General features: G+C 40.5%; 1 protein-coding gene across 1 annotated transcript; it reads left to right on the top strand.

Annotated features, from left to right (window-relative positions):
• Window positions 1-3,307: 3,307 nt before the first annotated feature.
• Window positions 3,308-13,630, top strand: fam168a (family with sequence similarity 168 member A; the record flags this gene model as incomplete). The annotated part of the gene is given in 7 exon segments (XM_005915962.3): window positions 3,308-3,415; window positions 4,052-4,143; window positions 6,242-6,319; window positions 10,563-10,708; window positions 11,499-11,685; window positions 12,249-12,375; window positions 12,615-13,630. Coding segments are annotated over 6 exon segments (678 nt in total). The 3' UTR covers window positions 12,362-12,375; window positions 12,615-13,630.
• Window positions 13,631-13,648: the final 18 nt, after the last annotated feature.

The raw sequence follows: 13,648 nt of genomic DNA, 5'->3' as shown, positions 1-13,648 counted from the left end.
TTATCACATCTAAGTGCATTTCCCATAATGATTTGCTGTTCTTAAACCCGAACCTGCCTACAGCGCTTACTTTTTGTTAGCCTGTAAGCAAGTAAGGATGTGTTTTTGACCTTTCTGAAGTATATAAATGCATGGATATGTTTAGACTTGTATCTGCCCTTTTACAGCTTGTTCTAGAAATAAAAGCAATGTCTCTCTTTCAGTCTCCCTCTGTATAGCGAGCACACTCTGTTTAATGGTCTTCTACCATAATGCAGGCCGCTCTTTAACTTTTCATCACCTTTTTCTGCATTGACACGGGTGCAGTGAAACAGATGAACACACCCGTTTCTCGCTCCTCTATTCATTCAGAGCTGTAATTGTGTACGTGTGTGTTTTGAGGACAGGCCCCTCAGGGATGGTTTGTCTATGTGTTAATGGGATTTATAAATATATAACAGGTTTTTACCTTTATATAGTATTACAGATTAATACTCTTACATGGCCTGCTGTACCTTTTCATTTGATTTTAGTTTTTTTCATTAAAAGGCCTGTTAACCCAAATATTGAGAACTTGAACAAAACTGGCTTGTTTGTGGTTTCTTCTTTTGATTAAGAATTTTTTTGAGGAAAGACATTCGTTTTTCTTTGTGCTTTGGTAGCAATCTGTTGTATTCAATCATATGAATTGTCCATAATTTAACCTTGGTGGACGTTTTTATCTTGGACTATAATTTGTGACAATTTTTCAGTTTCCTTTTTACTTCTGTTGATTCACACATTGAAATTCGTAGCATTACTTTAATATATTTTTAGCATCTTAACAGGATACAAAATGGGAGATTGTTAGGTAAAATGATCGCACACTACTTCAGTAATGTTGATGTCCGGGCTCTCCAGAGGCCCATACATGACTGATAATGTTCTATCTTGTGTGTTTTTCTATCCAGGTTTGTTTTCACTGCGTTGGCAGTGTGTTTGGGATCTTTGTCATGCTGCAAAATTAAGCTTTTTTTTTTTTTTTTTCCTTGTGGGTCAAAATCTGATGATACTTTTCTGTGTTGATAATTGGATCAATTTTAACAAGAAATGCAGCTTCACACCACGACATGGCTTTCACCGTTTTTTTTACAGATGGATGTAGACACTGATTATGGTTTTGATTCATCACTGCATTCCCTTCCTAGAGAATGGCTGCTTGACAGCTGCCCGATGCATCTCCTGTATCATATAAGTCCTGCATCAGGTCTTATACGATGCTGGATACATGTATATGAGTTTAAGATATTGTTCATCGGCTGTAGATAATTCTTTAGCTCATCCTTCCATTTTTCCATTTTTCTCAGTATTTTCTAATAGCTCTTTAGGAATCATGTTGTTGGTGAAAAAATACCGTCTTGGGCTGTGTTATCTTTGTTTTGTTTTTTTCATAAGTTCAACCAAAGAAATGGGAACAAAGGAAGTGTTTTATTGGCAGGCTAGTAACAAAGTGCCTCAAGATAGAATTTTAGAAGTGATTTGTTGCTAAGTTGTCTGTGTGTAAACAAATCGCTTCATCCCTCGAGTTACGTGCCTTTTTAAAGCTTGAATGATTCATATGTCTGCGTTAAATAGTTTAACAACAACAAATAATTTCTCTGATTGAAAATGAGTGAAAAAGTAGCCAATGTACCAAGAAAAGGTTTGAAAGTTCTTCAGAAAGCCTGGAAAACTATTACCAAGATCACTTTAAAAAAATTATAACAAAATCTGGCTCCCTGGAAGCAAATTACAAAGGAAAAGAGGGTGGTGCAAGGTTTTTGCACAGTACTTTAGTGTAACTGGGTTTGCACGTATCTGTACACGTAATTCTGCTACAATCAAAGTGTTGTTTTGCATGCAGAGGTACTGATTAACTGAGGTAGAGAAGGCTAATGATAAATTAAACAACGAAGTGCAGTGAAGAGAAAAAGGAAGGTGCCAGTAGGTTAATCAATTCCCCTGACACATTCTTTAGCTATGAGACATGAGTTTCAGTAATGAAGCACGGCTTGCATATCACCACTCTTGTTGTCTTGCACACCCACAGACACACAGGTTCATGTTATTTGGGGGGGGGGGAGGATGAGCATGTATTTTTTTAAAGGGGATTCGCACACAAAACAACTGAAAAGCAACCTCACCCACGTGTTTTGTGCTTGCATTTATTTGTCTGCGTTTTGGGGTGTTTTGACGTCAGTGCTATTTTACAAAGCACCGGCATGCTTCCTTGGCTAATCTGAAGTGTCACTTGGTGCCGTTTGGCATCACCATGTTACAGCGTATGCCCAGCTCTTATGACACCAACGCAATAATCGTGTAAAGGGTTTGTGTTTTGTCAGTTGTTAACTGTCCATGAAGCAGAAGCTCAGGATGGAACAGTGCAAACTGAAGTCGCACACGTAATACATTTTGATAGGTTTTTTTTATACGGTGACTGGGTGAGGGATGTGCCGTGTTTAGAGGGATCACCACGTAACATCCAACACAGTGTTTTACAGGCCCGCACTCAAAACCACAATGCACCACTCTGATCCCTGCCATCACATGCCAAGTCCGAAATTTCAAAGAGAAGGGGGGGTTAAAATCAACACAAGCTACACATGAACTCTTATAACACACAGCCCGCGCACACCTTTCCTCTCTTCAGTTATTGCTCAGCCGTTTCACTCTGTGTTTGTGCAGCTCTCTTATAATTCTGGATCATGCTTACTCTTGGCTCGGTGCAAAACTCAGCTTGGTACCCCCCCCACCCCAGTACCGTTGTGTTGCTTTTCCACTTGCACCTTTCACTGGATGTGCTGTGCTTTTCCATTGGCTGTGTTGATGTTGAGCTTTGCTTCTTGTACTTGTCGTTCTGAACAGGACATCACACATGTACATGCAAGTCCATATTCATTTTTCACTCTCCTTTGGGACACGCATTGTAAAGTTTATGCAAATTTCCACAATTTCTTTTTGTACATGTACAATGACAATAAAGGGCTATTCTATTCTATTAACATCCATATTAATAATCTCCAAGCACCTCTGGAAACTGCTTCACTTGGACTTACCTTAAAACTGAGAGAAGTTATCACACATCCTTTTTTTAATCCATGCTGTATCGAGCACATTAAAGACACAATGTTAACACAAACACTCACTCAGACATGGTCCTGATCACTGTCTCCCTTGCTGCTATCACTAACCATTTGCTGTTGCACCGGTGCTTGCTTTTTTCTTTATTATTATTTTGCTGTTTTTCTTTTAATTAATTTTTTTCCCTTGTGTTCATTGTAATCATGACCTCTCGCTGTTTTAATTTCAGATTTGCATATCCACTTCCACTCCTTCCTCATTTGCATACAGCAAGAATGGCGAGCGGGCATCCCACAGACAAATTCAGTTTCATGTATCAACCAGACACGCACAAGAGGTACGGGGCACGCATGCACACACACTTACATGCGCACACACACACGAAATTTCGTAGGCCTGTATTCACAATGAGCAGGTAAGTGGAAATGAAGAGCGTGCACTTGAAGTCTTCTACGGTGTGGAGAAGGATGCCTTATGGGTCATTATCTGGCACCTTCAGCCTGACCATTTTCTCCAATCTGAATTGATTACTGGCCCCGTGTCTGGAAAAACCCAGAAGGTAGCGCCTTGTTGGTGCAGTGGTGGGAAAATAAGGCAGGTAGCAGCATTGAACCAAAGCGTTCTTTTTCAATTGATCCAAGCATTCTTGTGCCTTTGAGTCAGAACTTGTGCATTTTTCTTTTAAATCCAAGCAGTTTGTGTTTTTAAGTCCATACTTATATTGAGCCTGCTTTGAGGTTGGGGAGTCGCAGGGCTTGATTTTGTTGCATGCCAGCAAAATCCTTCAGCTGGATGCCGCTTTAAGAATCTGACTCTGGGATTATGCGTGTGGTGAGTGTGCTTGATAATGGTAACAATTTTTTTTCCAGTTTACATGGCTTATGTCTCTTTTCCCCTCCATTTTCCCCTCCTTGTCTTTTCTTAACTCTCTCTCTTCTGTTTTCCACTTTTTCTGTTTCTTTCTCTCTCCTAGTAAGAACAGGTTATCTTCAGCTATGAATCCAGTCTACAGCCCTGTCCAGCCTGGAACTCCATATGGAAACCCCAAGAATATGGCCTTCACAGGTAAGATGTCCACAGACGTACAGGTCTGCCGTCTTCAATACTGAATACCGAGGTTTAAGCCAGTTGAGATATGCCTAACAGAGTTCTGATAGGACAGAAATGCTAATATGACATTGTATTCAAGTTTGTGCAAAAAAACATTGTTTCTATTAACATCCCTACCAGTGACTCCAGCAATCAATTATGCAGTACAGTAAAAAATCTAATTATATGCTCTCTTGTGTATATACACTTACTGGCCACTTTATAATAGAACTTGTTTAGCTGCTTTTTTTTTTTTTTTTTTTTTTTACAATGACTACATGTCATTGTTAGGATAACCTGTTGAAGTTCAAACAAAGCATCACAATGGATGATTTAAGTAACTTTGAACATGGTGTGGTTGTTTGTGCAGTCTGAGTATTTCAGAAGCTGCTGATCTACTGGGATTTTCCCACACAACCATCTCTCACGTTTACAGAGAATAGACATTTGGCATCAACAAGACATGAACAGTGCCTCCACAGCCACCAAATCTCAGTCTTGTAGAGCATCTTTTGGGATGCGGTGTAATGGGATTGCATCATGGACGTGCAGCTGACAAAATTGCAGCAACTTTGTGATGCTGTCATATCCATATGGGTCAAAACCTGAATGTTTCGTTGTTGAATCTGTGCTACAAATGCAAAGGGAGCAAAGTGCACCTAATAAAGTGCCCAAGGAAGTGAGTTTGCAAGAAGAGATAAAAGGAAAGAGACAAAAATATAGGCCATTGTTAATCTTGGGCCTCAAAGGTTATAATAGTTATAAAGTTATAGTATACTGAAATACTGAAGTGAAAGCTACTGATCTATATATATTTTTAAGATGGAACTTTTAACTCTTGTGCCCATTTTTATTTTTGTGATAAAACCAATACATGATTGAATGCATTCAGTTAAAGGGGAAAATCCAACTTGTGGTGTTAAAGTTGGATCGTGGCATGCATGTTTAACTGGAGTGTAGCAACATCTGTTGTGTTAATGTGTCATCTGATTCAGGACTCTTTAATTGGTGCTTATGATGAACTGGCAAGAAGCTGTTTCTTTAATATAACACTGAATTGTAGTGTAAATGCAGATTTTGCCACTTTTTTTTTTTCTTCAAAAAAGGTGAGAAATTTAAAAAGAAAAAAAAAAGTTTATTTTAAATCTTCATGATTTCTGTTTGGTTTGGTTTTTTTCCTGACCAGAAACACATCCTCCAAATCTGAAATAAAAACAATGAAGATTGATGACTTACTATTTTCTGATTTTTCCAGAACCAATCTGTAAATTTTTGAGTGCTCATTATGCTATGCTTTAATTTTATGCATGCGTGTGTCTGCTGTGTTGTTAAATTAAAAAGTATTCTTTGCATTAGCATGAACGAAATAAACACGGGATGTTGTGTGATTGTGATTAACATCTCGACCGTCTTATAACTGCGTTTATTGGAACTGTTACATCCGACCGTATCTCAACCTACAGCAGCCAAAGCTCGATATAGCGGAGGCTCACGGCTACAGAACAGATCTGCGAGACTGTCTGCCAATAATAGCAAAGAGTGAGGAGAGAACAGCACTTAGCTCGCTTACACTCCCTCTCTTCACTCTGTGCTGCTTTTTTTTCCCCCTTTTACTTCCATCGTCTTTGTCTCGCCCTGTCGAACCTGCACCTTTTTATAAGGAGAAGCTTTTTCGCAGGTCAGATTGACTTTTTGTTCGCTCGACACGTAATTTATGACGCACGGGAGTATGCGTGGTGCATGCGTGCGTGCATCCCTCGCACGTGTCTGCAGGCATTGCTAATGTTTCTGAATTTGTCTCTCCTCCCACACCATATTGGCAGGTGTGTCCCGTCTGCCAAATTGGTGTATGTAAGACGCATTCAGCCAACTGTGTTATTGGTGCAGACATTTTTTTAATGAGCGCCATCTGTGCACATCCTGCTTCAAACCAAATACTCCCCTACCTGTGTGTCTGTGTGAATAAGTGAGCGGGTTGGGGAAAGGAGGGGGACTTCAGTTGTGCGTGTCTGCGTCCCCTCTGCTTGATGTTAAGGTTTCTAATATTTTCTGTCTCGCCTGTGGCGTCTTGCAGGCTATCCAGGGGGGTATCCTGCTACAGCTCCTACCTACACCAACCTGTACCAAACAGGCAGTCCTGGGTATCCACCAGGTAAGCTCTACCCTCCTTCCCATACACAGAGAGCTCATATTTAACAAGGTAATATCTTGGGAGAAATTGTCAGTTTAGAGTAATTTTCAGAGTTAATTAGAGGGCTCTTTCTCTTTTTCTAAGAAGAATAAAGGATAATTGCACTACAAGGAACCATTGAAGTTTGTGTGCGCGATGCAAGACAAACACTGATGAATTCAGACAAATCATTATCATGCAGCTACAAGTATTAAGCTACTAGACTGTTTTCTTCTGCCTGCCTTTGCTGGGTTGATTTATTTGCCTGGTTCTGCCAGAGGTTTCTTCATGTTAAAAGGGTTTTTTTTCCTTCCCCCTATGAGCGAGCAGTTAGTGAGAAGTTTGTTGGTTTTTACTCTGTATTATTCTAGGGTCTCACCTCATAATATAAAGCACCTCAAGGCGACTGTTATTGTGATTTGGTGCTATATAAATGAATTGAATTGAATACAAGATTAGAATAGTTAAAACATGAGAAACGATTTATATTAAGGCAAAGCAACGCAGAATGGAAAATAGACAAATGCTTTTACAAATAATTTCTGTCATGCTTCATTTGGCTCCCGAGTAAGTAACAGTAACATCGACCAGGCTCAAAATACAAGGCAGCCACATCACATCCACATGGTTGTGATTGTTTAACAACACTAATGATTTTATCAACTTGGGAAAGTAAAATACAAAATATGGAGAACATATATGTAGTTTTAGTAGTTTAGTAAAAAAAAATGGTATTCTAAGTTGCCCGATGAACTACTGAAGGGCATGTTTACTGAGACTCTGAATGTCTACATGACTGTGTGTGCATTAAGTCAACACGACGGTCTCACACCAGTTTATTAAAAGCTTGTGACATTTCAATTTTTTTTGTTCCTGACCACAGTTTCCTCATATCTACATGTAAACAAAGTAGAAGATTTTTTTTTTGTTCTAAGAGAACTACATGACTACATTTTTGCCACTCATGCTATTTTTAATTCAGTTTTATTTATATAAAATCAGTTCATCACAACAGCAGCCAAGAGGCACTTTAACTTCCTTAATAAAACTGCTCTGTTAAGTTTAGCCAGTAAAAGAACTTCAATCATTGTTTGGGTCAAACTACAACCGCTGCCCCTTTTTTCTTTTTCTTTGTTTAAAGACTTGTTGGTTGTCAGGGTGATGCGTCCTCGCTGAAAGCCTCACGACAGCATACGAGCTGCAGGCTGCTCAAAGCATAATTCCAACTGAAATACAAGAATTTAAGAGGAATGCTGACTTTAATGGCAAAAAATGTGACAATTCATGTCCGTGTGAATAAAATAAAATTAAAAAAAAGTCTTTTCTCTCGTTTTACCACGAGACCAAGCTGGTTAGGAGTGGTTACGCCCACACGCAGAGTGAAGCAGCACAAAGAAGAGAAACTAACATGACTTAAAATGACAGCAAGATTACAGGAGAGAACCTCACACTGAGGTGGAGTTAAATGGGTACATAAATTCACAAGCCTTCTTTTCCTAGCATACGTGCTTTTTCATCCCTGCATTGGTGAATTTGAGTCCAGTGCTATTACTGTTCCTGGTTTGCTCGTTGTGAATTCTGCCGTGATGCAGAAATGATCATTAAAAACTCAGAACCGAGTGTTTGTGAAATGCCTTGAAAAGCCTGAACGAACTGCGCCTCCAATTTATCTTAATAATTTTCAGAAATGTTTTTATCTTCCTGATGAGTAATCTGTAACCGCGCAGTCTGGCAGCTGAGTAATGTGATGGTGTGAAATGAAAGGTAGTCAGTGTTAAGGTTAAGGTTGTCTAACACTTAATGTATTGAATAAATTACACACTGATGACATTTTAATTTAAAGAGGATCCATCACTGCTACTGCGGCACTGCAGCGCTGCGTAGAGATGCAATGAGTTTGTCCGTTTATGATGCGTGTTTAACCTAAAGCAAATACAGTTTCCTACATATTTAATGGTTATCAGAGTCACGTGCGGTTACAATTAAGTTACGAACCAAACCATGCTCATAAAAATTGACGGAGCATTACCATCACTCATGCAGTTACAATGTTGTTTAGAGCTGCACACAGACTCGAGTCGTTTAAAGGCAATATGAATTAAGTGATGATCTCAGCCTAAAGGGGCATTAATGGCGAAGGAGTGGGAAGCTAGCCAGTAGCAGCTGCTAGTGCCCATATAGCAGCAAATGCGTGCTCTGTTGGGGTTCATTGTGTGGTCCCCTCAGCAGATGGGACTACAGTTGTGCTTTCCTGATATGCATGTATAGATGGTTTAGGTTTGGTGATTGCAGGCTTTCTTGTAGTCCAAGCGTACGAAAAAAAACATTTATTACATTGTTTGAAAGCATTAAATTCATCGTTCTGCTCATTCGGGATATCAATTTTTCAATCTTGTGCAGATTTGTGGTAATAAAGGTAATTATACAGTAATGCAATTTGATCTGATTGGGGGTAGGCGAGGAAGGAAGTCTACAAGGATTGCTCAACGTTGAGCAATTAAATAAAAAGATTTAAAAAAAATAACCAAAAGAGTAGGAATGGTGAAATGAATGGGACTGATACTGAGCTCAGGGAAAAATAAATGATTTGTAGTGTCAGCAAGATGTTTTTATTTAATGGAGTCTTTGAACGCATGCATTGTTACTGAATTCAGAGATAATGATGTGTTTTTATAACAGCAGTAAAGATGTGATATATAATCATGCAAGAATCTATTGATTGCTTTAAATGTTGATTAAAATACCTTTCAGAAAAAAAATGCTACTGGATGTATGGATTAAATTTAATTTCCTCAGCAGGGAGCGAAGATAGCGACTGAAATTGTTTTCTATTGTCTTAAATATTGAGTGTGGTACTCGAGCAGAGAGGGTGGGGGTTGTACTTTTCATCTGTGCCGCTTTTGAAGCTTCCTCCCCTTGTTCCCTCCCTGAGTTTGTTTTCCGTCTTTTGGAAGTCTAACCAAATATCAGGTATGCTTTGGCAAAGCTCTGTCAGCTTTGTTCCAGCCGAAACCCGAGACTCATTATCAGGGTTGTTTTGGTTTGGGTTTTTTGTTTTTGTTGTGTGTGTGTGTGTGTGTGTGCTTGACTGCAGATATCTTACCCTTTACTCCACAGTGGTTAATTTATGGGGAAATTAAAATGTTTAGATTTTGTATCAGTGACAACAATGAATCGGCCAGACAAGCCAGCCTCCGTCTGATTAGAAAACGTGTCTTGGTCATTATTTCTCAAGACCGCTGAGGAGACAAAGTGTTTTCTATCAGCAGGGCTTTTGTGTGATTGTCACGCACCATTGTCCTTTAATGCCCTGCATGCATGTTAGTGCAAAGAATGAATGTGAGAGCATGTGTGCGTATACACACACACACACACACACACACACACACACACACACACACACACACACACACAGGCTTTTAGCCACAGAGCAGCTCCAGCATCTCTTTGTTCCCTTGTCCTTGTGTGAGAAAAGCGCTTTCATAAGCTCCACAGCAGCAGCAACTAGCTAGTAGCATGTTTGACCTTCAGGCTCCTCCAGGTGGCGGCTCAGAGGTACTACACCCCCAGAGATCAGAGCGGACATGAATGCAGCGGTCTGAGCCAGATTCCTTTACTGTCCCCAACGTCATGCTTTTCATCCAGTGACGTAGCGTCAGCTACAGGGGGGATACTATGTGAAATGATGTTGCAGCTCTGCTGTGGTTGTTGGTTTCAGCGTATACTGCAGAATATAATCTGTGAAAAAAACCTGAAAATACCTCACATACAGTCAGTAGATGGCTTTTTCAATACACAGTGCAAAGCCCCTATCTTCAAAGCTCGTGCTTAAACTGGATAAATATACATAAACTGTCAGCTTTATTGTTTCGATATTCAAATCCCATAAAAAGATGGCAGTCGTCCCCATCTGGTGGATTTTATAGGAAATGCAAATAATGAGATGTGAGGACGAGTGCTAAAAGGGTGAGTCTGTACTCTCTTTGGTTGCTGCTGCTCCCCCTAAACATAGAAACACACACAACAATGAAATGTTTAAGGTATAGAGTTACTCATAAAAACCCAGTGTGAGAGCTCAACTGACTAAAGACAGTGTGGAGAATTCAATCTCATTATTCTAATGTGTTATTGATGTGTAAATAAGAAACTCTCCTAGATTTAAGAAGACCTCTTCTTGGTGAGCTGGTAAATTTATGTTGTATTTCTCTTTTCTTTCGTTGTATAGGATATACTCCAGCAGGAACTCCATACAAAGTGCCCCCCACTCAGTCAAATGGAGCCCCTCCTCCTTATACTCCGACCCCTACCCCGTACCCGACAGCTATGTACCCCATCCGCAGTGCCTACCCTCAGCAGAACCTATACACACAGGTGAGGATGTCTGGAGTGGCGTGTGTTACTTTAACAGTGAAAAATGTTGATGGGGTTTGTTGCTGCAGCTGCTCGGCTGCCATAACCGTTTAACGCAGCCACTCCAGTAAATACATTTGTGCTGCCTGCTCAGTCTGCGTCGTTTTACTCTGTATTAAAAACAATTAGGCGAAGCGGTTTGTGACAGTAAATGGTCTGTCACATGGCTGTTGATTCTCCTCGTTTAAATTCAGAGCACTTATCATGTTCATAGGTAGCTTCTGTTCTGCAGAATTGGACTGTTGAGTGAAAAGCGCATTTCTCCAGCCTACAGGGACACTGTTTGGATACAGAACATGTCACTCTCTACCATCAGCGAGGGCTAAAGAACCCTCTCTTTATTTTCTAATGTCCTTAGACAACCGTGACCTGGATGAATGAAAACACAGACATTTGACGTTGGCTGATTTTTGTTATGGCACACTTTAGCCGGTAGTAACACGCTTGGTTATCCAAAAATGCGGGGAAATAAACATTCGCTATTATTAAATTAGAAAACCGATTGAATTGAGCTTGGTTTTGAGATTCAGTCGCACACAATAAAACAACAATAAGGCAATCATGTTGTTGTTTTGTAATTTGGTGCTTTGAAAAGTGCAGTGGAAAGAAGAGACGGCTTCAATTTCTGTCCATTTCAAAGTATTGTGTTTCAGTCTGTTTTGCTTGTTCTTGTAATGCAAAATCACTTGAAGTTTCTTCTGCTAAGATGTTTTGTAATCATTGAAGGTTTTCCGATGTTTTGTCCTGACAGGGAGCGTACTACACCCAGCCAGTGTTTGCCGCTCAGCCACATGTGATCCATCACACCACCGTGGTGCAGCCTAACAGCATCCCCTCCACAGCCCTCTACCCGGCCCCTGTTCCTGTACCTGCTCCTCGCAACAACGGCATGGCTGCCATGGGGATGGTAGCTGGGACAACCATGGCCATGAGCGCAGGTATGAAAGCAACTGTGAACTCTTTCCATGTGGGCCTAATATGGTACCAACATAATAACTGTTCTTCACTCTCGACCATAATTTGTGATGGCTCTACTGGAGGAGACACAAATCCCTTTGGAGCTGTGTCAGGAGGGCATCTGATGTGTTTTTTTGTAGTAATATTATTATTACGGCACTGATGAAAGCTTTTGAATTTGTTTGCTTAAAAAAAGCTGTAGCATTAATTAAAGGATCCTTTTCTTCATCTTTGCCCCGAGAAGGTAAAGAAAAATGAAAATGTGTGATTTTGTTGCCCACCTGTGATGGGTGAAAGTGCAATAGCCCTGATAGTATCTGTGAAGATGGTGCAGGCCAATGCGTGTTGGTGTATTTTAAATGTTTTTAGCAAAGACCCTTTGTCACCTTTTTAGTCCTACCTTAAGTCCCTGGACTTAAAAAAACATTTTATTCTTTATTTTATTGCCTTTTTGCTGCAAAAAAACAAAAAGAAGTGCATGATTGGTAGATGCAGCTCAGGTACAAATTGATTTTGCATCCTTGGTGGTGTTTTCTTTGTGTAGGGACTCTGCTGACAACGCCACAACACCCCCCAATTGGAGCACACCCAGTTACTGTGCCAACCTACAGGCCCCAAGGGACACCTGGGTACAGCTACGTACCGCCTCACTGGTAGAGCCCATCCATCATGTAAGTATCTCCCCTCCTGATGTTTCAGATCCTCCTCTTTAAGATGTTTCTGTGCTCCATCTGGTGGTTCCTCCTTTTCTTCCCCTCCTCTCCACCTTTTCCTTTCCTCATCTCATCCCCGTCTCTCTCGACTTTAACAAACTGCGCTGCCTCGCCATTTTTTCCCCTTCTTCCCTCAGAGGTCTGAGGCAGTCTTAACTCAATCACCTATGTGTTCCTCTGCTTTTCTTTCCCACCAGATCTGGAGTCCACCATCGTATGCAACTGCTCGAATCTTACCGCGAGCTCCCGTCAGTAATCACGGGAACTCTGCATCTGTCTGCAAGAACAAAACTAAAGTGCAACAGCCACTTTACTATCATTGTTATTGTGCGACATTCTCTAACATTTTTACAAAAGCTGCTTTTTCTTTGTTTTCTTTTTCTTTTTTCCTTTTCATCTGCCAACCAATCATTATCTTATTTTGTATTGTTATTTTATTTCATTTCCTCATTTTCCTTTGCTGTGTCTGTCATTGGAACTCCAGAAGGACTCTTGACCAATCACGGGTGTCGAGCGCTCCTGTTACTGTGTTGTGCTGGTGTGTGTATGTGTGCGTGCGTGTGTGTGTGTGTGTGTGTGTGTTTCTGCCTGCTGCAACTCAGCTGGCTGGAGAATATTGGGCACTTATTCTTCTTCATCTCCATTGGTCACAAAGACTTATTGACTTATGCTGCCAAATTTTTTAATGACTAGATATCAGCACAGGGTTTCAACACAACTAGGATTTTAGTTTTACAGATTGTTGATTTTTAATGTTCCTTCTTTTTGCTACACTCAGATGAGTTACCTTACTTTGCAGTCTCTCCCCCCAAATTCTTCCTCATCCTTTTTCAGTTTGATCTCGGTCGTCTTCCAGTGTAGCTGTGTCCAGCAGTAGTTTGTCATCCCGGTTGTTACGCCTCCATAGGAGTGCTATGAGCACTGACCAGCCATCACCTGTAATGCTACGCCTCACATTTTTTTGTCTGCTTTAGCATTGTACCTAGTACAAACATCATGCTACATACTATGCAGGCTAGTATGTTGCAACACTATCAAAATTTTATCCTAGCTATAGAGGACGTTCCTGGGTGGTTTGGGTCATGTCAGCTTTCTTTCCGTGGTTAGAGTAGGTAAGTACATTTAAAACCTTAAAAAAATACAGCTATACTAACAGTGACAACAGCTTGGATGGTCGTGCACACTTTCTGACACACACACACACACACACACACACACACACACACACACA

This window comes from Haplochromis burtoni, unplaced genomic scaffold (genome assembly GCF_018398535.1).
Source record: "Haplochromis burtoni strain Fernald_Lab_line unplaced genomic scaffold, NCSU_Asbu1 Contig_15, whole genome shotgun sequence".
NCBI lineage: Eukaryota > Metazoa > Chordata > Actinopteri > Cichliformes > Cichlidae > Haplochromis > Haplochromis burtoni.
The sequence above is the reverse complement of the archived record's forward strand: the minus strand, read 5'-3'. Positions and strand labels throughout refer to the sequence as shown.